The sequence below is a fragment of the Trametes versicolor genome (genome assembly GCF_000271585.1).
Source record: "Trametes versicolor FP-101664 SS1 unplaced genomic scaffold TRAVEscaffold_14, whole genome shotgun sequence".
NCBI classification, from domain to species: Eukaryota; Fungi; Basidiomycota; class Agaricomycetes; order Polyporales; family Polyporaceae; genus Trametes; species Trametes versicolor.
This window is the reverse complement of record NW_007360334.1, coordinates 669416-693128: the sequence shown is the minus strand read 5'-3', so window position 1 is coordinate 693128 and position 23713 is coordinate 669416. Positions and strand designations below refer to the sequence as shown.

Here is a 23713-nt window from a genome sequence, read left to right as displayed (position 1 = left end):
CTGACCGTGCGACAGAGGTCCCGCGCGGTGCTCTTACTTTAGACCGCTTGGGAACGATCAGGAGGAACGGCTCGTCGTCCTCGGGCGTGGGATACCGCGCGCGGGGGTTCGCGTTCGACGCGGACACCTGTAGAGTCGCTTTCAGTCGGCCGGCCGGCGCTGAGCACGACATGGGAGGCACTGACCTTGGCACCGGGCCCGGCATCCTGTCGTTGCTTCGTTCTGCGCAGGGCTGAGTTCAGCTGCAGGGGGAAAGGAGGCGCCCGTCAGCGACCCGCAGCACAGGAAGGAACAAACGGTGGCGTAAGCGGTGGGGTAGGGATGCGGGGCTCACCTTCGCTTCGCTTGCGCCCTTTGTGCTGCCGAGCATGGAATAGTGGACCATGTCATTCGTGACGACGGTCATTGTGGGGAAAGAGGACAAAGAATGCGCGAGGCTCGGCAGGGAGGCGATTGTCGACGGTGCGGGGGCGTGCTGGTGCGCCGGTGGCGGACGCGTAGCCGAGGTGTTCATGGTGCTCAGGCGCAGGGACGTGGGTGTCCACGCGGAGGAGGCGGAGGAAAGAGAAGAGGCCGGGGAGGATGCGAGGGAGCGAGAGGAGGATGCGGACGAGGAAGACATGGGGACACGCGCGTGGGGGCGAGGGATATGAAACGGACAAAGGACGCTGCAGATGGCCGGGGACGCGAGTACGCAAGACGCCACGCACTGCCGTCCGTCACGGTGTGGGCAGATTATGAGGCGCATAAAGAGAACGGCGCAGCCGCCTCGCGTCCCGGAGACGCGCTGCGACTACAGCCTTCTCTGCCCGCGTATGGCGAAGGCGTCCCCGCGCGGCGCGTGCCGGCCAGGGCGCCACTGTAATCTGGATATCTGGATCGGTGCGCGAGTCAGCCTCGGCGCATGCGCACCTCTGCACACTCCCGCGGACTACGGCCCACGGCCCACGGGGGAAGATCCGACGCGTTCTCCCGGGTACCGCGAGCACGCCCCCGCAGGCACCGCGCGGGCGCCAGCGTGCGCGCACGGTTTCCCCGGCGCTGTCCCGCGCGGAAGCAAATCAGCGCACGGCGTGCGCCCGCGTGAGTGTGCGCGGGCTGCTTTCTTCGGGGCGCTTGGCCGCTCGCTGCTCCGGGGTCGCAAGAAGTCGCGAAGCACGCAAGGACCGGGTGAACGCTATGATTATCTTGATATCAAGAGTCAAATACACGGCTCCGAGCCCCGAGCCCTCTGTTCCCTCCGCGCACATCGCTGCCCACTTTCCAGGCCTGTCTGTCCAGATGAAGCGTCAGATATGCACACACGCACCGGACCACAAAGCACGCGCGGAGACACACGCACCCACCTGCGCGAGCGTGATATTTGGTTTGGGCGGCCGTTCCCGCACTAGCACCATCTCGCACTCTTTGGTCCGTTATCATACCCGCCTCCGACCCGCATGCGCACAGCCCGAGCGCGACTTCGGAATATGTACGGCTTCGCGCACTAGGTGCGCCACAGGCCGTCGTTCACCTGCGACCGCGCTCCCTGGTGATTGCACACCCATTGTCCGTTGCGGCAGTACCATTGGAAGCGGTGCTGGGCGATCCAGAAGACGGCTCCCTGCAATGTCGGGCAGTACATGCGGAGGTCGAAGAGGATCATGCGCTGCAGCAATTCGTTTGGGCGTGGTTGCAGGTGCGTCACGTCGAGCTCGAGCAGCGTGAGCGCGGGAAGCTTCATCAGACAGCGGTGGAAATGGTGCCACTGAGGGTTAGGCGGGTGGCGGTGGTCAGAGCGTAACTCAAACCTTGTGTGGAGCGGAAGCAGTCGAGGCACTCACCTCGCGGTGCATGCCTGGCAGCGGCAATATACCCAAGTAGTGGAGGTGCGGTGCGAAGACCGCGGTCGAGACGAGGTGCACGACCTCGAGCGAGAGCTCCTCCGGCAACCCAAGGATGCACAGATTGCGGAGCGTCTTCATGATCCTGGACAGATCGGAGACGATGGTCGGTATCAGCGGCGCGGTGTCGTCGTCCGCCTTCATCTGGAGCCGCACGAGCGGACTTCCGAGCAGCTCGGCCACAACAAGGAGCGGTCCGCTGTAAATCTCCAGGACGGGCAGCGCGCTGGGCGCAAGCGGATAGAGCGGGCCGTCCTCCCGCGCGTCCTCGGTGGACAGGGAAAGCAGCTTGTGTTGCGTTTGCAGGAACGAGACCATCGGCTCATCCCACGGAAGACGCAGTTGCGCATCGCGCAGCTGGAACTTGATGTCCTCGTGGTCCAGCATCCACGAATGCGAACATGTAGGGTCATGCAGCAAGAGGCGTTCGAGGTTGACGGTCTTTGTGAGCGTTTGCTGGATCGCGAGCCAGATTTGCGGAGGGGCGTTGGTGAAGTTGTTGCGTCCCGTTACTCGCTGCGCGTCCTGGTAGATGAAGAGGCGCTTGACATACGGGCCTCTATAGGCATCGCGTGCGAGGAGGGCGTGGCAGCCTACGAAAACGCTCTGCGCATCGCGGAGGATCACGGTTTCGTAGATTCGTGGCTCAGCTGCACGCTGCAATCCCTTGCTCGTACGACTGAGCACGAGGAGGTCGCCCGGGGTGGCATACGACGCAATTGCGCTAAGCACCTCCGGTGGTAATTGTGCCATGATTTCTTCCAGGGAACTCTCTTGAACGAAGCATAAGCGCATCGTGGCTGTGAAAGCATTATTATGACGTACTTGGTCTGTTGTATGCGGTGTATATGTAGAGGCGGGTAAAACTTTGTTTTCAAGCTGATGATATGTATGCGCGTGATCCTCCTGTGAATTTCGGTCAGTGGGAGATTTGAAACTTCCGTGCAGGGATTAAAATTGATTTCGGCCGTTGCCTGGAGTAGGGTCAATTGCAGGAATTCAGACTAAGCAATGTCCTAGGTTTTCTCAGGAAAGAAGTACGGGGTAATACTCGTCGCAAAAGGTGGTAGAGACATAACGGGAACAACGCGGTAACTTGCCCGAGGACATGCTAAGGAGATGTTGTAGACTCTTCTCCCGCTGCTAGCATGTCCCTCTTCCCAGCCATGAATGCATGCCCATCATGAAAAAAGGCTGTAAAGAAGCAGAGGATAAAGGGCACGTCAAAAATCCTAGGTCGCACTTTTATCTGCAAGAAAGAATTTCCTCCAGGCATCCTCTCATCATGCGGGGCAACAGAGAGCGCAAACACGCGTGAGGTCTCAGAAGCGTCGCAGATTCCGAGTCGGGAGCCGAGCTGATGCGCAGGCGGGAGAAGACTGAATCTCGTCGCCAGACGGTATAAGTATGCTCTGTATCCTTTACCGTCTGGTGACGGGCCAGAAAAGAAGTGCGTGCCACTGTGTACTGACCTCCAAGTTACGTATATCGCTGCAGACTCGAGCTCGGTACTGGGCGCTTGGAATGTGCACAGGTAAGCGCCTACTTTGCCAGAACGCTTTGGTGTGCAACACAGGCATGAGCCGGTCTAAAATGCAATAGAGGTACAACATATGACACTTACAAGAGTATGAATCTGTGTATAGCTCTGAGGGAGCGAAGAGGGTGAGACGAGAGTACTGCAAATCTTGCGAGTGGCGCTGCTTGAGTAGGCGGCTGCAGCTCTAGTCCTCGTCGTGCGGATTGTCAATCTAGACGGGCTATCGAGCTATCATGAGTTCGACATCCATTGTTTAGATATGCATGCAATACCTACCTTTCAGAGAATGTCTGCAGAGTATGAAGAGGGGATGGTGGTGGAGAAGGACAAGTTGTGTGGCTCGGTTAGCGGGAAACAATGCATCTGTAAGCGCCCGATCGTCATTAACAGACGCCCGTTCTGGACGCGTTCGGCAGGCGGCAGGAACTTCTTGATACCCATCGTCCACCATCCACCACCTCACCGCCCTCTTACACCCCGTATTCACGCGTCGTCGACATGGGAGAGTCTCGCTCGGAGCTTCTGGCATGGCTCAACGACCTGCTGCAGATCAACTACACCAAGGTCGAGCAGTGCGGCACGGGTGGCGCATACTGCCAGGTTATGGACTCGATCTTCGGTCAGTGCTGCCTTGTTTCATTCCGACATACGGGAGGTATCAACGTGTCAATATATGGCTTGAATTTACAGGCGATGTCCCTATGGCACGCGTCAAGATGAACGCGAAGCACGAGTACGAGTTCATCGCGAACTTCAAAATCCTCCAGAACGTCTTCAGGTCTCACAAGGTTGAAAAGGTCCGTCCTCTCCCTACCCCAAATGCATCCTTTTTCTTATTTCTTTTAGCCTATACCTGTGGAGAAACTCGTGAAGTGCAAGATGCAGTATGTGGCTCGTCCTCGCCTGACTTATCCTCCCACTCATGATTGCTCCCAATCCGCAGGGATAACCTCGAGTTCCTTCAATGGGCCAAGCGCTTCTGGGACACCAACTACGGCGGTCAGGGCTACGACCCCGTCGCACGGCGACGTGGCGTCCCCACCGACACACCCGCTACCATTGCACCTCTCGCCCCGAGCCGCGGAAGCGGCGGCAACTTGCATGCAGGAGGCTCTAGAGCGGGCGGCCGCACGCCTATCACTGGCCACCGCTCGGGATCTACGCAACCAAACGAGGCCCTCCAGAATCTCCAGGCGCAGCTGAGGGAGATGAACGTGCATCTGGAGGGGCTGGAGAAGGAGCGTGACTTCTACTTCGCGAAGGTCAGTTCTAGCTTGGCGTCGCGTCACTTTCGTCGTACTGCCAGCCCCCTCCACTCCCACCCTGTGTGCAAGACTACTGACCTCGGATTCAGCTGCGCGACATCGAGATCCTCGTGCAACAGCAAATGGAGGTGCTGCAAGCAGAAGAGAAGGACGACCCAGTCCTGCGCGACATCCAGAAGATCCTATACTCAACCGAGGTCAGTCCCCTTTCTCTTCATCCCTCTCGTTCCCCGAACTGAGGCCCCCAGCAGGATGGCTTCGAGGTGCCCGAGGCCGGCGTAGACGAAGAAGAAACGTTCTGAACTACCACTAGTCAAGTATACGCGCTCCCGCCATCATATTCCCATTTAGTCGCTTCACTTTCCTGTTGTATGCTTGCAGGGCTCGGCCTGCGCACCTCCCCCTAGTGTACCCGTCGCTTTCTTCTCTCGCCATCCCTCCCTCGCTGTGTCCTCGCACTTACAATGACACGTCTTCAGACACACACACACCCCTCGGCGAGTACGCGGTGAGGTGACACCACTTGCCGTCATTAGCGGAACATGATGAGAAGGTGAGAACAGAGCGCTGAGATGTCGGGTTGGGTCGCGCTCTGGATTTGTTATTTCATTTGAATGCCGTGCCAGGCATGTCTGCTGCATCGCCATCGTCGATGTTTCCTTGTTAAACTGCGGTGTCGCGCCCCGCGTAGAGAAGATCGCCGGTGGTGCTCGGCCAACGGGCACGGGGCGGTCTACTATTTGCAATGTCGCCGCCAGCGACGCCTTTGCAACTCTTCCCTCTCATCCTCCTCCCCTACACCTCGCCTACGTTCTCTTTCATAGCGCTTTCTCTATCCGTCGTTTCACTATTCGCGAACGATGGCGATGCCCTACAGTGAGGCAAACTCGCGCTTGATGCTCATCGACGACCGCGACTCTGCGGTGCAGTATGAGGGCAGCTGGGCCCGCAAGACTCGCTTTGGCAATAGCATCAGCACGTCCTCAACGCCCAATGCGTCGGTCTCGATGGAATTCGACGGTGCGTACCACTGCATTCCCCTCTCCGGTGTAGGACAGAACCGAACCTGACGTTGCATACAGGAACACGGATCATCGTCGTCGCACTCGCCGCACCTGCGAACCACACTACGCCTCCAACGGTGCAGTTTGCGATTGACGGCGCGCTCGCGGACACGGTCACGCCGCCCGCCGCGGAGGATTGGACGTTCTATGCGATCTTCGACAGCCAGGGGCTCGCGGACGGGATGCACACGATCAACGCAACCGTGCTCGAGGTGGCGGCCGACTATCCACTCATGCTCGACGCATTCATGTTCCAACCGAGCAAGAAGTACTGGGGGCTTGCGCTTGCACCTCCGACGCTTGAGGTGACTGGAGAGGACGGGACCGCAGGGAAGGGGAATAGGAGGGCAAATGTGGGTGCGATCGTGGGCGCGGTGTTGGGCGGGTTAGTGCTGGTCGCCCTTGGGATCGCGCTGTTTTGGTGGTGGAGGCGGAGTCGTCAGCATGCGTACACGTCTCTCGGTGGTGAGGGAAGCTACGGCGGTGAGTCGCATCTCTGCGGGTATGTCACTTTTGATTGACCGCGGGCGTGGCGTTGCAGAGCGGAAATCCTCGAAGACAGTAACACCATTCGTCCTTACGCTACCAACGGGTGTGGTCAGCGTCGAGGACAAACGCACCTACTACGATCTCTCAAATACCCCATCCACGGCGTCGAGCTCATCACTGACGCCTGTCGCGCCCGCCCTGCCCTCACCCGAATTCTCGATATCTGTACCGGTGCCTTCCGAGTCCTCCGACACAACGGCGACAGCAGCCTCCTCTTCTGCGGCCGCCGACGTACCACAAGCGGCGGTGCTTGACCCCGTAGTTGGACACAACACGTACCAGAAGGTTGGGCCGACGGATTCAACCACTCTTGCTGTACGCAAAGCGCGGAGGACAAGCATAGCCGACATCATGCAGGCGGCGATCCAGGTAACCCGTTGGCGCACGAGCAGGAGAGAGGACTTGACGCCCTCAGACGCGCCCCCACGGTATTCTGAGCGTTGACGGACCCGCACTTCCCAGTCGTCACCTACTCTATCAATCATTTCAGCTATACCATAACATATCACCAGTGGACTAGTCAACATGGTCTCTTCGCAAGATCGTGTGCAACCTTACACCTCGCGATGCTTCTCTTGTGCAACTGCCTATTGCACCCGTTGAGTCGCATCACAGCTGTCTATCCGCGTCACAGCACTGCTCTCGAGCCGAGGCACCAACCCGAGGCGGCCGGCGACGCTGACTGTCATTTAGGACCCTTTCGCGGATTTTCAAATGCGGATGGAGATCTTCCGGCCAGCGTGCCTTTTATGTCATCGCGCGGCCTGTCAAGCCTGTCAAAGCATTCGCGAAGGGGAGCCCAATTGCAGAGAGGTGAGTTCTTTCCAGCTTGTATTGCGTCCGTCTGACCGCGGTCCTTCTGTTGCCAGACATTATCTGTGGTGTGCATAAGGGCTCGAAGCTTCTCCGATTGCGGTCAGCAGTTCCCGGCTGCCTTGAGAAGTTATGAGGAAGACCCCCGCCGAGTTTAACTTTACGTGCGAGGTAACGATCAGATTCGCACAGCAAGATGGTCGACCGTGTGAGCGCACTACTCGCGGTCATGGTATGTGTGCAGGCACTCTGCAATCCTACCACATGGAACTGCTGTTCGGTGTCTGATTCCGGTGAGCGTTGACGCTATCATGTCACTGCACTGCCAAAATTCCACTCACTCGCGAGGCTGTGCTGCAGCTAAACAAACGGTGAGAGGGAGAAAGACCAGGGAGCCTCTAGGCCCATCACGTATGTGGTTTGACGATCACCACTAACGGCACAGCTGTCACTGCGGCGTCCTCGCCTGAATGTCAGTGAGAAGAGCTAGCTTCGCTTTGTCCTCCTGCGGAGCAACAATCAGCGCTTCGTAACGTATATACCCAGCCCTCGACCCAGTGATGGAGACTTTCCCTCGTTGCAACCGCTTTGCTCTTTTTGACCCTGCACTCGAGTCCTTGCCCGCTTCTTGCCAATCGGAATGGCGAACGCACGGAGGAGCGCCAACCGCTTCGTCTCAATCGACGCGCAGGATTCTGAGATCGTATACGACAACACATGGACGAACGGCAAGATGGGCTCGGAACCAGTGAAGACCACTCTCTCGCCGCACGGCAATTCTACCGCGTCCTATACTTTCAATGGTATGCTCCCGAATCCATCATTTCTCTGTTAACAATTCATTCCTGATAGTTGGTATCTCGTGCAGGCATTGCCATCTATCTTTACGGCTACATCGGGCCCGTTGCCCCACCCGAACCAAACATCATCTGCTACGTCGACGAAGTGCCCGCACCACAGACCCCCGCACGGCTCGTCGGCAGCGAGGACGGCATCAAACTCTGGGCGTCCAGGCCGCTCTGCTGGCAGGATCAGCTCACGGACGGGAACCACACGTTCAAACTCGTCGTCGACAGTGCGACGGAGGCCTACCCGTTCATGCTCGACTGGCTGCAGTTCCGGATCTCGAGCCAGCAATACGAGAATCTTGCGGGGAACCTGGAGGCGAACGCGACCGCGAGTGCCAGTGTCTCTTCGAGCGCGACTTCGTCAAGTTCAGCGTCGAGCGCGTCAGGCACTGCAACTGCTGCGGCATCGGATTTGCAAGGCACGTCCGTGGCACCGATTGTGGGCGGGGTGCTTGGGGCGGTTCTGGGGCTCGGGTTGATGGCGCTAGGCATATACCTTGTGGTCAGGCGGAGGAGACAGGCATACTCGAAGTTGGTCGATGCTGGTGCGTGTGTTGGTCCTAGGGTTTGGCCTGAGGGCAGTAATATCTTTAACGTGAAACGCGATATAGATATGCACCAGTCCGAAGCGGACAGGATCATACCCTTCACGGCTCCCGGTCGCCGACCATCCGCTCAAACGGCAAGTTCGTCCACGGCAGTCGAGGAATCGGAAGCGGCTTTCGAGGGCCAGGGTGGGGCGTCCACTGTTGCTGCAACTTACAATCCCTCTCCTGCCCCGTCTACGGAAAGCACAGCACCCCCACGGGTCAGGAAGAGCGTTACAGCCGGTTTGTTGAACGCGCTGGGACGGGCGAGGCAGAGAACAGACCCAGAAAGTACGATGTCAGAAGTCCCCTCGGAAGCTCCGCCTTTGTATTCTCCGGGTCCTTCCAGGCTTTGATTTTTACGATAATGAATTTCGGGGTGCATTTTTGACTTAGTCGTTCATATACCTCGCATGGACTACTTTTCTGTGCTCGAAAGATTGCATATGGGAGTTATTACTCGATGATTCTGAATAGTCTACGTCTACCGTACATGGTCTACCAAAATACCAAGTGGAAGGACTACAGCCAATGTACAGACCAATTGCGATACCGCACGATTTCATACACGCGCAAGGAGATTGCGGTTGACGGCATACTTCGATCGCAGCAGGAGCGACGATCCAAGCAGGTTGACGATCCCGCAGAGTACGATCATGCCCGTGTAGCTGCCCCCTCCGGCCTTCAAAAGCGCGCCGGCTGCGGGGCTGCCGGCCAGAACCCTGCATCACACACCAACATTCAGCACTCGGCTTCAGACCGCCGAGACCAAGGATGTACTCACCCGAACGATGCAACGCTGTATAGGATGCCGATGCGCGTCCCCACCTCCTCGATGTTCGATATCTGCGCAATACACGGGATCTGCATCGCCAGGAAAGCCCCGGAGAAGCACCCATACACGATCGCGAAGAGCACGATCGCGACGAGGGACCTGGTGAACATCCAGAACACAAGCGCGAAGGTGCCCATGAGAAACGTGCTCGGGACGACAATGTTGAAGCGTCCGACGGTGTCGGCGAGGAAAGGCGGTAGAATGCGTCCGAAGATGCTTCCTGCGTTCATGGCCGAGATGATGTAGAACGAGGTACCGGAGGACACGCCCCGGTATATGGAATAGTTGGATAGGTAGACGAACGGGATGAAGAGGGCTGCATAGGGAGGTCGTGGTCAGTCTGGGGCCCACTGCCCATAGGGGAACTGCGCTTGGGCGTCGACTTACCAAAGTTGACAAAGAAGCAGCCCGCGACGAGCAGCACGAAGGGCGTATCGCGGATGACCTCGCTGCTCGGGACGAGCTTCGCGTTCTTTCGCCCTGGCGGAATGCGGCTCGTAATCGTCGCGCACGATATTGTGCAGAGCACCAGGCACATGAAGCCCGAGACGCGCACCGCCCAGCCGAAGCCGATCTGTGCGAAGAGTTGTCGGTACATTACTGGGAAAACGACACCCCCTGAAGCAAACCGATGAACATCGACGGAGATGATGCAGGGTCGGGACCGGCTCACCTACACCGGACCCTGCGATGGCTATGCCGACCGCGGTCGCCCTATACTTTTGAAAGTGTGTGGAAATAGATGCAAACGTCGGATAGAATCTGCAATGGCGCTGTGAGAGGAGCTCCAGAGGACAAGTAGTTGGACACCTACAGCATGCCATAAGATAGTCCGGTCATAAACCCTTGCACGAGCAGGAATTGGTAGTATTCCGTGCAGACGCTCGTCAGCATGGTGGCCAAGACGAGCAGGATCGATCCAGGGATCAGGATGACGCGAGGACCGAAGGCATCGAATATGCGTCCCAAGAAGCCACCCTTGACGGTAGGGTGAGGCCTGTCTTCGGCTGCGCCTCAGGGTGTAAGAGTACTCACCGAAAAATACAATATCCACAGCTGCAGCGAGCCGATCCACGATATCGTCGACGCTGGGAGATCGCGGAGCTGGTTCTGGGCGTACCACGTCTGGAACGCGCCGAACGCGGTGAGCTGGCCGCAGCAGAAAAGAGCCAACACCGCTCCAAAAACAGTAAGCCAGGCCTTCAGCCCGCCGTCGGGATATGCTGTGACATCCAGAGAAGCTTGGGAGTCGGACGGCGAGCTTCGGTCTTCCACGGCAGACTTGGCTTCAGGAGTGCTGGGAACGGCATCGACGTATGTCGTCACCGTAGTGGTTTCCTTGTCCGAGAGGGCTTCTGTCTTTGAGGACATGGTGTCGCTTCTGGAGAGGAGTGGCATGGTCCGTTCGGGAGGGAGTTCTGCGGGACTTCATGCCTTGCGCAGAGTGATATAGGCGAAGCGAGCGGCCACATGAGGCTGGGCCCTAACGCCCCGTCCATTTGCCACCTTTGTGCACGAGGGATTCTCGCGGCGCACACGGCGCGAGGAGAGAATAGCACCAGGGCGGTAGAACAAACCCAGAAGGCGGATAGGAATGGCTCATTCTTGATCACGCCCGCTTCCGTGAGAATATCTGCGAGTAGAGCGGTTAACATAACGGGCTCTACGCCGCTCTGGACACGGAAGTTCCTCACCAAGTTTCGGTGTTGCCGGCAGAGAATCAGCAAGCCTGCTTCCGGTGGAGGGAATGGTACGTAGCATGAGGATCCAGAATTCCAGATTCGTTTACACGCGGGGTTACGGCCGCTCGGCATTCGTTAGAGTTTCGTATTGCCCATGGAAGTGGTTTTCAGGGCGCCGCTCTTCGGTAGCTATCCTCATGTGTTCCTGGTGTTCAGGACCTGACTGAACAGTCTTTTTGCAGTCTTATTGTGAATCTGTGTTGCAAGTTCGTCAGAAAAGGTTAAGGTAGAGAGAAAGTATGCACCGACATCTACTTCCTAGGTTTGATCTCCGGACGGTCAAGTGACCATTCTCGTGCGCAAACGCTACTCAGCGACTCATGCAGAAGGTTCGCGCGTGTGCTTCGCACCAGAGTTCGTCACCACGCTCTTCGGGCCCTTCGAGGCCGCTGCGCTCGCAGTCCGTCGCAAGAGGAAAGTCCTGAGCTAATGTGCATGAGGTGTACTAGTGATACAGCGTTGCGAACACGAGTCGTGGAGCGTCCAATGTCTGTCCGGCCACATCATACCAATGCCAAGATCCGACGGTCCAGACGAAGCCGGGCCACCAGCATAAACAGCGCGCCGGCGACGTTTGAGACGCCGCAAAGCACGATCATGCCGATATACGAGCCATGTCCTGCCCTGAGCAGCGCGCCCGCTGCGGGACCGCCGGCGAGGGCGCTATGCAAATGCGACAGTATGAGCGTCCTGGTTCCAGCGCACATACAAGGCGACCCTGAAGTGATGGAAAGTGACTTACGCGAACGAAATAATACTATACAGGACACCGATCTTGGTGCCGATCTCGTTTAGATGCGAGATCTGCGCCACGCAGGGGATGAGCATGGCGATGAAAGCGCCTGAGAAGAAGCCGTAGACGACGGCGAAGAGGATGATGGCGACAAGTGACTTGGCGAATATCCAGAAGACAAGCGCGGAAAGACCCATGAGGAGGGCGCACGGCACCATTACGTTGAAACGGCCGACGGCGTCCGAGAGGAGTGGTGGAAGCAGGCGACCGAGGATGCCACCGCCGTTCATAGCGGAGATAATGTAGAAGACTGTGTTTGCCGAGATGTGCTGGTCCTTGGCATAGTCGGCAATGTAGAAGAAAGGGATGAACAGTCCTAAAAGCTTGCGTGTAAGCGAGACCTGCGCAAAGCTTTAAACATATAATACTAACCGAGACATATTAGGATGCTTCCAGCAACCATCAATACGAATGGAATGTCGTGGAACAAAGTGAGGTCCAGAAGGGGCGCTTTTTGCTGCGTGGGGGGACGCAGGCTTGTGATCGTAGCCACAGCTATGCAGCATGCGGCTAGTGAGATGAAGCCCGAGATTCTGACAGCCCAGCCGAAGCCCACGCGTTCAAACAGGTGCTGGAACATTATTGGATACACGACTCCGCCTGAAGGAGATGATTGAAGACCGGAGCGAATGACCTGAAGAATGCGACCGACCTACGCCCGAGCCCGCGATGGCAATGCCTAGCGCGGTGCCGCGATATTTGGCGAAGTGTGTTGAGATCGCGGCGAGGGAGGGATAGAACCTACAGATCCGTCAGATCTCGGAAGTGTCCGGGAGTAGCCAAGATCGGGACACGTACATCATCCCGACACCCAAACCAAATAGTATGCCTTGGGTGAGCACGTATTGGTAGTACTTTGAGGAGAGACTAGTCATCATAGTGCTGAACACAAGCACGATAGTCCCAGGGATCATGATAACTCGTGGTCCGCGGGCGTCGAATATTCGACCAATGAAGCCCCCCTAGCGCGAAGCGACGTGAGTGTGTATATTTCGAAGATCGGAAGCGAGGACTGACCGAGAAGAAGAATATCCACAGCTGTAATGATCCGATCCATGCAATAGTCGATGGTGGCAAATCGCGTAGCTGGTGCTCCGCATACCATGTTTGAAAAGTACCGAACGAGTTCAACTGCCCAAACGTGCAGAAGAGTGCCAGGAACGCGCCGAATACAGTAAGCCATGCTTGCAGGCCGCCGTCCGGGCAAGGTGGTCGCGCGGTCTCAATTGGTGGGGGATTCGACTCCGCTTCAAAGGTTTCCTTGGACATAGCCACTATCGTGCTGTCATCGACATGGCTGGAAGAGGGATCCACAGGCCATTTCTCCATCGCGGAGGTGACGCGGACCTGGATGAGGGGGAGTGAATTGGGGAGGAAGCAGGGGAGGGATCTCAATTGCACGCGCGACAGCAGGCATTATATGCCATCCTCCGGATGTACACGGAGTTCGCCTGGGAGACTGCAAGTAGCATGGCTTGTCGGAATGGACGATTCCTGTGCGAGACGCCTCCGTGGCGTGTCGGAAGAGCTGTCAGCGCGGAGTCGGGTAAGAAGAAGGCGGTTACGCTATCAGCGGCCCCGGTCCATCGAGGACGTCGGCACACCTGTCGTCCATACATCCTTCGACTCCGGGGCGATGGTTCCTACTCAATATTGCCTGGGAATGGACTAATCTACTGACAGGACTGACCTGTTTTGGGCGCATCCGTCAACAGCGGACAGTTTGGCATTTGCCTGATGGAGGAAGAACGGACACTTACCGCAGCGTTTGGCCGTGCGTAATGACTACTGCACAGCAACAGTAAATCGAATGCCAACAGCGGTTGGACCTTAATGTATGTGTACCGTTACGTCGCAGGGCCTATTCGGTAGGGCCATCGGGGCCGAGGTCGACTAGAGGAGACGCTGGCAGCCACCCAATAAACGCTCGTGATGAAGCCCGCGGGAAGGGCGGCCCCGGAAAGCGATGTACGTCGCGGTAGTTCCTGAGAGTTAAGACCGACTATCTCCTGAGTTGAAAGGAGCAGTCAACACCGTTAAGCCTGACACCTGAAACTAGTTGTCATCGAGTTACGAACTATAGTGGCTTTAGCTGCTCACCTCGGTGTCTTTCGATCGTAGTGTCCATGGGATACGTAGAGCATGTCACCCCGTACACATCGGAACGGCGAGTAACTCATTCTCGCGGTTGCATATCTTGCATGAGAGCCTTGATTCTCGGAAACCTAATCTGCGCCAGGGTCGCGGCATTCCGAGGCGCCGTCGCCGTGTTCATCTGTGGTCGAAGAGGGTGCAACGAAGCAGAAGCCCGCACAACATCTCGACGACCGAGCAGAAGTGGTCGTTGAATTTGGTATTGTACCACATGACTTCAATACCTAGAACTTCGTACAATGATCAGCGTTTACAAGTGCTGTGGAATAAATACGAACCTACTTTCCGTCCGGACCGCCGTTAGATCGGTATACCGCGCTCACATCCCATGTACGCCACTCTGAGTTTCGTATCGCGTCCCTCCAACCCACGCACCTCCACAGTCTGTGGGTCTCCAGGCAGGACATCCAGCGCGTTATCGCTCCATCTCACCGTTTCCCCAGAGTCGAGGAGGCTCTCCCCTTGGTCCACCGTGAAGAACAAGCCTTTCACGGGCTTCTCGACGCCCACAGACACCGTCCCGCCTTCCGAGTCGACTACAACGCGGAGCACGGGATCAGGAAAATCGACGTGCCGGAACGGCTGCGGCCAATCGGCGTAGCGCGCAAGGACTTCCCCGGATTCTGGGGCGATGAGGCGCGCGCCGACGACGACGGAGTGCGACGGCGTGACCGCCCCCGTCGCGCGTGTGGATGAAAGTTCTGGAATTGGTGGGTGGGGACATGGCGCGGCGAGAAGCTCGGTGGACTGATTCGGCAGCAGCGTGGCGGAGCGGGTCTCGGTGTGCATCCAGGAGGAATACAGATCGAAGCAGCGGAGCTCGAGGAGCACCGCGCGCGCCTCGAGCGTGCTGTTCGTTCCCCAGACTTCGATAGTCGCGCCCACCGAGCGGAACGCGCCGAATTCATAAAACTGCGGGGAAGAGGCGGCGATGTGATCAGTGAGTGGTCATACAGGCGCGCGATGGTAATTATCGATCGGTGCGTACCTGCTTCGGGCGGTCGTTCTCGCGGTTCTGTGTGACCTGATGAATACGGAGACTAGCTCAGCGGGGCGTCGCCGCTACTCGGATTGACATGTACGGACATTCCTGATAATGCCGACTGTGATCGGCTTCAGCTCGCGCGCGATGGTGTAATACGCCGGCTTCGCGCGTCTCTGCGGACGTCTGAGCGCGATATCCCGCCAAGACATCGATCTAGCACTCACGAAGAAGTCGACGATGGACCACGATACGACCGGCCAACAGTCATTGAGCTGCCAGATCAGTGCGCCGGCAGTCTGTTCCTAGTGAGCTTCATGGGCGGTGAGACCTTGGGAAGACCGGTGCTCACGAATTCTTTGCCCCTTCCCCTCCATTCGCGCCGCCACATTCTATACGCCAAACTTACTGCCTCGGACTGCAGGATTTGAGTGTTGTATACGTGTCTGGCCAAAGCAATGCTTGATTCCTCAGCAAGCTGGTACTGTCGGAAGGCTCGACGTACGTCTCAAGATCGCCCGTCAGCCTGAAGTTCTCGTTCATGACGATCGCGAATCGCCGCTCGTGATTGCCCGCGCGGTTATGCTGAGCCATGAGCCTGGACTGCGCCCAGCGCTCCTTGACGTTCCCGTCCAGCCAGTAGTCGACCGTCTTGATATCCGGGAACGACGGTATGCCAAACTCGCTGCGCACCGCACATCATCAATGATAGTCAAGGGCGAGGAAGAATGGGTGTAGAGTACCTAATAAACCGCCCATTCCGGAACGCGTACTCCTGCCACGGGCGCTCCTTGCCCGCCCAGATATCCCACTGGTGAATGTCGCCGACAGTCGGGTCGGACGTGTCCCAGCCTTCGCCGCCATATGGCGAGCCGCGGTGATACGGGATCGGGGGGTCGCACAGCGCGGCGACGATCCCAGGTAGGATGTCTTCGTAGAGAACGCGTGCGGGGAGGTCGGCGACATCTGTCGGCGTATGTCAGGATGATGCAAGGTGACGAGGATAGCGATGATGCTGGTCGGAACGTACCACCCCACTGGAGGACTTGTTGGTAATCTATGCGGATCTGTCAGCGTAAGTTCTGTCGCCGCAAGGACGGTCGGCGCGCAGCTCGCCTTCGTTATTCCCGCAGAACAGCGCGAGCGATGGATGGTGCCGCAAGCGGATAATGTTGTCCTCGGCCTCCTTCCGCACATTCTCGATGAATTCTGGGTGCGCGGGGTAGACGCCGCAAGCGAATTGAAAGTCTTGCCAAACTAGGATACCAAGCTCTGTTGGCGCGAACGGGTGCATAATCAGCGATGATGCGATGGGATCAAACTGGGGACGTACCGTCGCAGATGTCATAGAAGCAATCCGGTTCATAGACCCCACCACCCCAAAGGCGAACCATGTTCTGATTGCCATCGCGGAGCAGCGTGAGCCACGCACGATAATCTTCGGCGCGCAGCTCGGTGAGGATGCTATGGGCAGGTATCCAGTTCGAGCCTAGCACGCGAGACCATCATTACCTGCGAATACGGAGAGCAGCATTTCATGACATACCTCCCATGAACATTCGGACGCCGTTCACTTCGAATGGGAACGTCGTCCCCTTCCCATGGCGGTCGGGCTCATCCAGAGGCTCTTGGACGAGCTCGACGCGGCGGAAGCCCACCTTCTTGCTTTGCCTGTCCAGCACTTGAAAGTCCTGAAGGACAGGACGGGTTCAGTAATCCCATCCCCAGGAGCAGCAGTCGCTTGAAACGGACGTACATCTGATAAGAGCTCCACAACTATGTCGTATAGATACTGCTCCCCATATCCTACCGGCCACCACAACTGGACCCTCTTTGAAAAGTCCGAGTTGACGATACCTTCCAGCGCTAAGCTACATTCCTCTAGTGAATTGTCGTACGCCTCAAAAAAGGTATCGAGGACCCGGATCCCGTCGAGCACGGTAACTCGAACATATCGCGCCAACCATACGTCTCCCGCCAGTGTCGCGTCTACCCTGAGAGTAGCAGCGAGCTCTGGAGCGGGGGACACAAGTGCGTGTGTATAGACTGATGCGATGCGCAAAGTATATGCGAGCAGCTTAATGGGGCGATACGGCCCACAAGTCATTATCTCAGGACCCTATAACAGAAGAGTTGAGCGTTTGGCTTCGACAGACACTGCGTAGAACGCACCCAATCCCACCTCCAGTCGTGAATGAGTGAGCACGGATTCAGGCGGCAGATGGACGAGCTTACCTCCAGCAGTACTGAGCCTTGCGAAGATATACCCGGCTCGGGTCTCCGAGGTTGGTGGAGCCAGCGCGCACGCGCCCGTAACGCGCCTCGAGCTCCTTCGCGACGAGCTTTGCGGACTTGAAATGAAGCAAAAGGCTATTTCCCGCGTCCTTCAAAGAAGACCTGGGCACGGAAACCTACACGGGTGGTCGTATCGAAGGATGAGATCTTTAGGAAGGCGAGGGCTTCTTACCGAGTACGCGCGGAACATGTTGTCTGCTGCTAATATATGCGCCCCGTTCTGTGCGAATCGGCGGGTTCGATAAACCGTAGGGTGCAACCATCGGTATACGGCGGCTTGCACTCACCAGATAGACGTCACAGACTGTATCCAGACCCTCAAACAAAAGCTCAAAGTGGCTGCGTTCTCGGCTTTCTACCTCCAACTCGAATGACGTGCGATATAGCCATTCGCGTTCGCCCACCCCTGTGCGCATGATTCCTGTTAGCGGTGCATCGATAATTGGTGGGAGATATGGACTCACATTGCACCTCATGCTCGTTGAACCCCACGAACGGATCTGGGATGCGTTTCGCCTTGATAAGTTCTGCGTGAATCTCGGATGGGAAGGATGTAGCGGGAGTCCATCCCTTCGTATCGCTATTGACCTCATCGATCACGGAGGGAATGGAGGGGTCGCGCTCTTTCCAAACCCACGATTGATCGAGGAGCATGGTAGAGGCTCGCGCATCTTGAAGCGCCGCGTTTGGAGGTGAATGTGAAACCTGCTGGTTGTCGATAGCCATGTCTTCGCACAGGCGCAGTCGAGGGTGAAGACAAGATGGCTACTCCTTTGCACCAGGGGTCTTCCAAAGCTCGACAGCAGCACACGGGACCTCTTCGATGGGTACCTCGGACCTACCTCGGACCGTCGAGATACACCTCTGCAAGTTTGAGGATTTTTGACACAGATTCGTGAATGACCTTTGTGCTCTCCTGCTATACCTCGCGGCGAGCTGAGCGAAACTTGTCTGGGTGTATGCGTTGTTTGACGCGTCTGACATGCCGTGCGTATACGGAGATCTCATCCGTGACATGCACAAATGCCCCCTAACGTTTCTGATAGCATTCTCGTTGAGATGTAGCACAACGTCCATTCTATTCCAAAGTAGACAACTACACAGTATGAATCGTTAACGCTATGACCACTCACAAGCGCATGGCATGTCCTCCCCCGATCTCGACCCGTCCTTCACCAAGAACCTGAATCGCCAAACGCGTCGTATGCCACACAGCCCTCTTTGGAAGAGCCGCGCAGGATGTTAAGGGAGTGATGCTCTGCCCAGGGAATGAGGCGTCACGAAGGTCGAAGAGAGCATTCAGCGAGCCAATTTATCTGGGCGTAGTTAAGAAAACGAGGCGCGCGTGGCGGTTTATATAGTCTTCGGCTTTTGCCGAGCCCTGATCTAGACCACGCACGGACCTCCCTGTATGGGCGCCTGTTGCCCACCGTCGCGAACGTCGTTGTCGATGGTGGATTGTGTATTGCTTGTTGGCTGCTAACGACGACGACGAAAACAAGGACGATGTGCTCAGTGCGTTTCTCGCCTCATCCGACGACTTCTGGGCTCTAGCGAGGCTCGAGAACTGGTCTGCTGGTCGACATATACGGCGGTACCGCAGTACGCCACCCACCCTCCTGGTCTCCAGACTGCTGCGGTACTCTTGCGATTGGCCGACTTGCAGTTTCCTGGCGACTATGTATACGACGCTGAGTGACTCGAGAGCTTGTGTCCAAAACCTGTACCACTCTGTCCACAGAAGATACAGCCTCGCACGATTCTCGAGCGTTGTGTCCTCGTGGCACGGCCTTTGTCTTCAGCTGCAGCACCGGATCCTGGCTTCTTGTGGCGAGGCCAATCAACCGTCTTTGTCCTTGGCTGCGGCTATATAACCTGCTTCTTTCTATCGCGCGTCCAAATACGCCTTTCACCCACTTTCACCCAACATCAACCAGCTCTCCTTCACGTCGCACGTTCGCACATATCCTTTCATCCGCGACCACCACCACCCCACGCCGGCCACACCCCTCACACCATCTGACCTACACCCTACACAACCACACGCCATGGCAATGCACACAAACATCGAACACGCTATCGCCACCGTGAAGGAGCGCGGGCACGAGCTTACCGTGCCGAACGTGCTCGCCGCCTACATAAACTGTATCGCCCCACACATTGCGCCCGAGGACGCGGCCGACGAGAACTCGCTCGCGCAGGCTGCAATAGTCTCGTTCGAGCGCGCCATGGACAAGTACCCCGCACCGTCGCCGCCGCTGCCCGCCGCTGCCAGCACCCGCGCATTGGCGAAGGCCAGGCCTGCAGCTCCTGCGGAAGTGGCGCAGGACGCAGTTGGGAAGCGCATGTTCTGCACGGAGATCGCGAAGCTCAGGGACGAGTACCTGCGTGCGCTGCTGCGTGTCTCGGAGTACGACACCGGCGCGCAGGGCTGCACATGTCTTTCGTGCGGGTGCCTGCTCAAGGTACGCAGTGACCAGGTGCGCAAGCTGGACTCGGGGGACGAGGACGGAGTGGACCTTGTACAGCCGGTGCGGAAACGCCGTACTCGTGAGTAGCTTTGTCTACGACTTTGCGCCGATGCTGACTGCGTATTCGGGTTATAGGGAAAGCGAACATCAAGAAGGGCCGGGCTGCGAAGAAAGCGCCGTTCGACCCGTATGCGCCGTCGACGAGCAGGGTGGCTATCTAACTCTGTCTCTTTTCTCCCATGCCTCCTTCCTGCCGCTTCTCACTTTCACTGTCCCGCATATGCATGCGCGTCCCATGTATCCATGTTCTCTGATCCCTCTCCGCTGTATTCCATGGACACCCTCTCCAGATGTATCGATACCTCCCCGTCCGTCAATATCACGTATTTCCATCTCTGACCCCAGCCCGCAGACTTTACCACATCCAACCTAGCCGCCGCACTCGGAGTCGCCGATCGCCACACCACTGTAAGGACGCGACGAATGGGCGCTCTATGACATCACATTATCGCAGATGCACCTCACGCACTCGCGCTCCAACGCGCGCGGCACCCTCTCGAGCTCCTTTTAACCCTCGCGCGCCCAATCATGCTCGCGACGTTCCGTAATCCTCCCCCCTCTCCCGATCCTTACCTCCCCAGCTATGCCGACACGCTCCTCGAGCAAGAGCGCCCCGCCCCCTCTACCGACGCACGCCGACCCCGCAGAGTCGGAGCCGCGCCCGCGACGCGCGTGGCTCACGAACGGCTGCATCCGCACCACCGTCACGCTCGTCATCTTTGCTGCGTACTTCGCCTGGACATGGCCGTGGTACTTCCACCACGACGCGCCCGCCGCTCCAGAACTTCCTGAGGCGGATGGGGAGGCTACGCATGTAGGCGCGGAGGGCGTGCTGCGTGCGCCACCGCTGCCGGGGGTGCCGAAGGGCCTGCAGACGAAGTGGGCCCAGTATTCGCCGTGGCACCCTGTGGACGAGTACCGTGCGCCGCCTGCGGGGTGCAATATCACTCAGGTGAGTTGTCGTGCACCGGTGTGGCAGCGAGGGATGTGGAGTGGGGCAGGGCGAGGGCTTACGTCCGGGTCCTGCGCAGGCGATGCAGTCGGGATACACCCTCTTGGTCGTGTGAGCAGGACGCGGGGATGTGATTGGTCGGGGAAGCGTTATCTTATGCCGAGAACGCTGGTGACGAAAGCTTTGAGCAAGGTTCGATTGCGCCAGAGCGCGTTTCAAGAGGCCTAGACCCCGTGGGATGTATCTGTGCCCTGTACAGCCTATGCTAGCCAGACAGTCCGACATCCCGCTACTGATTCTTACACCATGTACGGAGCTGACACCTTGTCTTTGATAGGTCAACATAGTGCGTCATCTCTCTTGAATATGTTTACAAGCACGCGCCGATACAAGCTTGCCTCTTATACAGCTGCAACGCCACGGAGCACGCTTCCCGAACGCCGAGGACGGCGAGAATTATGCCCAAGCGGTCGAGCACCTCGCTGCCGCCGACAAGTTCCGCGACAAACGGCTCAAGTTCCTCGAGAAGTACGAATACGAGCTCGGTGCCGATGACCTTGTACCGTTCGGAGCTGCTCAGTAAGTGCCCGCGAGCCCAGTGTATGCACATACCTAATCTGGGTTCATGCAGGACATTCGAGGCGGGACAGGTCGCGTTCAAACGATATGCGCATCTCGTGAACTCGACACAGATCCCGTATGTTCGCGCGGCCGGTGCACCACGAGTCATCTCCACCGCCACGAACTGGACCGTCGGGTTTGCGGCGGCGAGCCACCAACGCTACCAGCCCTACCTCAATCAGATCATCTCCGAAGAGGTATGTGTCCGATCACAGGTTTACCTATAGCCGCCTCCAATTGACCGCGCACGCACCATAGTACAACAACACGCTTAACAACGACTGTCCGAATGCGAACAACGGTTCGCACGAGATGGGCATCTGGATGTCACACTTCGCGCCCCCAATCACGAAGCGGCTGCTGAAGGGCGCGCCGGGGGTAAATCTCACGAACGTGGATGTGTTTAACTTGCTCGCGATGTGCCCGTTCGAGAGCGTCGCGAAGGAGGCGCTGAGCCCGTTCTGCTCTATGTTCACCGAGGACGACTTCCGCGCGTTCGAGTATACCGGCGACCTCGAGAAGTACTACAGGACCGGGTACGTCTCCTTGTGCTTCTGCTTCTTTGCCTCCTGGCAGGTCTGCTCATCGCGCGCTCCTACAGATACGGAGAGCCACTGGGGCCCATCCAAGGCGTGGGCTACGTGAACGAACTGCTCGCGCGGCTGACGGGGACGCCCGTCAAGGACCGCACCACCCACAACGCGTCGCTCGAGTTCCCCCTCGATCGCGTGCTCTACGCGGACTTCACGCACGAGAACCTCATGGTCGCCGTCTACGCCGCGATGGGGCTCTTCAACATCAGCAGGCCGCTCGACCCGCGCCACCTGCCCGCCCCCGACCACCCCGCCGGACAGAAGTGGGTCGCGTCGCGCATGGTGCCGTTCTCAGCGCGAATGGTCGTCGAGCGGCTGGCGTGCGTGGACGCGGAGCACGGGCGCGTCGGCGAGGGTGCGTACGTGCGCGTGCTTGTGAACGACCAGGAGCAGCCGCTGGAGTTTTGTGGGGGTAAGGGCGGTCTGTGTGCGCTCGAGAAGTTCGTCGAGAGCCAAGGGTACGCGCGGAGGAGCGGCGGTGGGGATTTTGACAAGTGCTATTGAGAAGGTCTAGGTGCGCGGATGGCGGACAGTTAAGTAGGAGCTGGTACGAGATTGATGACAGGTTACGACTTTGATACGTTTTGTTCACGTTTGTAACGACCTGCTCACTCTGTTGTATGCATGTCAGATGTCCTCCTGCGGCAACTACGGCGTGTCTTCCAAGAGACACCTTACACATTCATGTGTCCGATACATTATCCTCTCACCCGCGAGGCTTAAGTCGTCGGGAAATGAAGTCACGAGAGTCAGCCTGGAGCTCATGCTGCCACATGTGAGTATGATGAGACAGTCGCGTGGGCAATGATGGTATGTGCGAGTCGGTTCACGTATTCAAGGTTGACTAATACCTCATGTTACACGCGTCGAAACAATGAGGACGACCAGATCGACATGTCTACCGCGATAACCTCCATTCCTGGCTCTCTCACTATCGAGTTCACTTCACTGCCCATCGTTCAGCCTCCTCGATATCTCCTACAGTCATGCACGCCACCACCCTCTCTCAGCTTCCCTTTTTTTCTGAGGACAGAGTCGATGGGCTCGCGCAGCCACCTAAACCTTCGTCTATCTGTCAATCCTGTTGGGAGGGTCACTTTTCTATGCAGCTGGGGCTTCCCGTCCCGGCCATGAGCCCGACGGGGGAACCATTCCTCAAACCCCGGTGGAAGGACTGCTACTCGTACCTCACAACACTCGCAGACCTGAAGTCTCGTGCCATCGCAGGTTGCGTGTGGTGCCAACTTCTACTTGTGGTCACGGTGCACTGGCAGATGGACCGCACCGACAATTCCACTGGCGCGGATAATCCCTTGAAGATCATGTTGGAGTGCGGCGGATCTGGCGGTACTTTGATAGGTCCGGAGTTGATCCAAATGCTAGACATACGTATCAATGGAGGTTTCCCCAACCTGAATGCACTTGTACACGCTTCTCCGGGTATGTTGTTGTTCCTACCTACTCTGAAACAGCGCCCTCGTTGCAATAAAGCGGCAACTGACATGGATGATTCAACAGATGACCCCGCGGCACCCTATATCTCCATGAGGAGCCCCATCCTAGACGTAGCGTCTCCTCGTACCATAGCACTCGCCAGAGAGTGTATTGACGAGTGTGTTCACGGACACGAACTCTGCGGCTCTCTCTCTGTCAGTGTCGACCCTAC

The 23713-nt window shown here is 57.6% G+C and overlaps 9 protein-coding genes across 9 annotated transcripts; 5 read left to right on the top strand and 4 right to left on the bottom strand.

The window, feature by feature from the left end:
* Positions 1 to 38: 38 nt before the first annotated feature.
* Positions 39 to 2636, bottom strand: TRAVEDRAFT_135955 (uncharacterized protein; the record flags this gene model as incomplete). Its single annotated transcript, XM_008046681.1, has 4 exons — positions 39 to 242; positions 335 to 668; positions 1488 to 1747; positions 1905 to 2636. The coding sequence occupies 4 exons, from the start codon at positions 2634 to 2636 to the stop codon at positions 39 to 41; spliced, it is 1530 nt and encodes a 509-aa protein (XP_008044872.1).
* A 1239-nt stretch (positions 2637 to 3875) lies between these two features.
* On the top strand, positions 3876 to 4990 carry TRAVEDRAFT_175445 (microtubule-binding protein BIM1; the record flags this gene model as incomplete). The annotated part of the gene is made up of 6 exons (XM_008046680.1): positions 3876 to 4042; positions 4114 to 4220; positions 4270 to 4307; positions 4367 to 4685; positions 4778 to 4885; positions 4940 to 4990. The coding sequence occupies exons 1-6, from the start codon at positions 3922 to 3924 to the stop codon at positions 4988 to 4990; spliced, it is 744 nt and encodes a 247-aa protein (XP_008044871.1). The 5' UTR covers positions 3876 to 3921.
* Positions 4991 to 5548: 558 nt separating this feature from the next.
* TRAVEDRAFT_75338 (uncharacterized protein) lies at positions 5549 to 6784 on the top strand (the record flags this gene model as incomplete). Its single annotated transcript, XM_008046679.1, has 3 exons — positions 5549 to 5708; positions 5771 to 6235; positions 6294 to 6784. The coding sequence occupies 3 exons, from the start codon at positions 5549 to 5551 to the stop codon at positions 6743 to 6745; spliced, it is 1077 nt and encodes a 358-aa protein (XP_008044870.1). The 3' UTR covers positions 6746 to 6784.
* Positions 6785 to 7754: 970 nt separating this feature from the next.
* On the top strand, positions 7755 to 8905 carry TRAVEDRAFT_53757 (uncharacterized protein; the record flags this gene model as incomplete). The annotated part of the gene is made up of 3 exons (XM_008046678.1): positions 7755 to 7917; positions 7983 to 8507; positions 8574 to 8905. The coding sequence occupies 3 exons, from the start codon at positions 7755 to 7757 to the stop codon at positions 8903 to 8905; spliced, it is 1020 nt and encodes a 339-aa protein (XP_008044869.1).
* A 206-nt stretch (positions 8906 to 9111) lies between these two features.
* TRAVEDRAFT_53756 (MFS general substrate transporter) lies at positions 9112 to 10755 on the bottom strand (the record flags this gene model as incomplete). The annotated part of the gene is made up of 6 exons (XM_008046677.1): positions 9112 to 9271; positions 9334 to 9700; positions 9772 to 10002; positions 10058 to 10146; positions 10199 to 10362; positions 10420 to 10755. The coding sequence occupies 6 exons, from the start codon at positions 10753 to 10755 to the stop codon at positions 9112 to 9114; spliced, it is 1347 nt and encodes a 448-aa protein (XP_008044868.1).
* A 689-nt stretch (positions 10756 to 11444) lies between these two features.
* TRAVEDRAFT_24561 (MFS general substrate transporter) lies at positions 11445 to 13248 on the bottom strand (the record flags this gene model as incomplete). The annotated part of the gene is made up of 6 exons (XM_008046461.1): positions 11445 to 11552; positions 11636 to 11789; positions 11869 to 12260; positions 12576 to 12660; positions 12718 to 12881; positions 12937 to 13248. 6 exons carry the CDS (start codon positions 13246 to 13248, stop codon positions 11445 to 11447), a joined length of 1215 nt encoding a protein of 404 aa, XP_008044652.1.
* Positions 13249 to 14373: 1125 nt separating this feature from the next.
* TRAVEDRAFT_61308 (glycoside hydrolase) lies at positions 14374 to 18004 on the bottom strand (the record flags this gene model as incomplete). Its single annotated transcript, XM_008046676.1, has 16 exons — positions 14374 to 14985; positions 15062 to 15097; positions 15160 to 15231; positions 15283 to 15354; positions 15408 to 15501; positions 15561 to 15740; positions 15799 to 16021; positions 16086 to 16112; positions 16172 to 16327; positions 16389 to 16544; positions 16602 to 16746; positions 16812 to 17174; positions 17323 to 17466; positions 17523 to 17570; positions 17638 to 17756; positions 17815 to 18004. The coding sequence occupies 16 exons, from the start codon at positions 18002 to 18004 to the stop codon at positions 14374 to 14376; spliced, it is 2637 nt and encodes an 878-aa protein (XP_008044867.1).
* A 1347-nt stretch (positions 18005 to 19351) lies between these two features.
* On the top strand, positions 19352 to 20215 carry TRAVEDRAFT_75336 (uncharacterized protein). The gene is made up of 2 exons (XM_008046675.1): positions 19352 to 19900; positions 19957 to 20215. Exons 1-2 carry the CDS (start codon positions 19399 to 19401, stop codon positions 20040 to 20042), a joined length of 588 nt encoding a protein of 195 aa, XP_008044866.1. The 5' UTR covers positions 19352 to 19398; the 3' UTR covers positions 20043 to 20215.
* A 249-nt stretch (positions 20216 to 20464) lies between these two features.
* Positions 20465 to 22585, top strand: TRAVEDRAFT_75335 (acid phosphatase; the record flags this gene model as incomplete). The annotated part of the gene is made up of 6 exons (XM_008046674.1): positions 20465 to 20833; positions 21171 to 21179; positions 21243 to 21412; positions 21465 to 21651; positions 21713 to 21990; positions 22056 to 22585. 6 exons carry the CDS (start codon positions 20465 to 20467, stop codon positions 22549 to 22551), a joined length of 1509 nt encoding a protein of 502 aa, XP_008044865.1. The 3' UTR covers positions 22552 to 22585.
* Positions 22586 to 23713: the final 1128 nt, after the last annotated feature.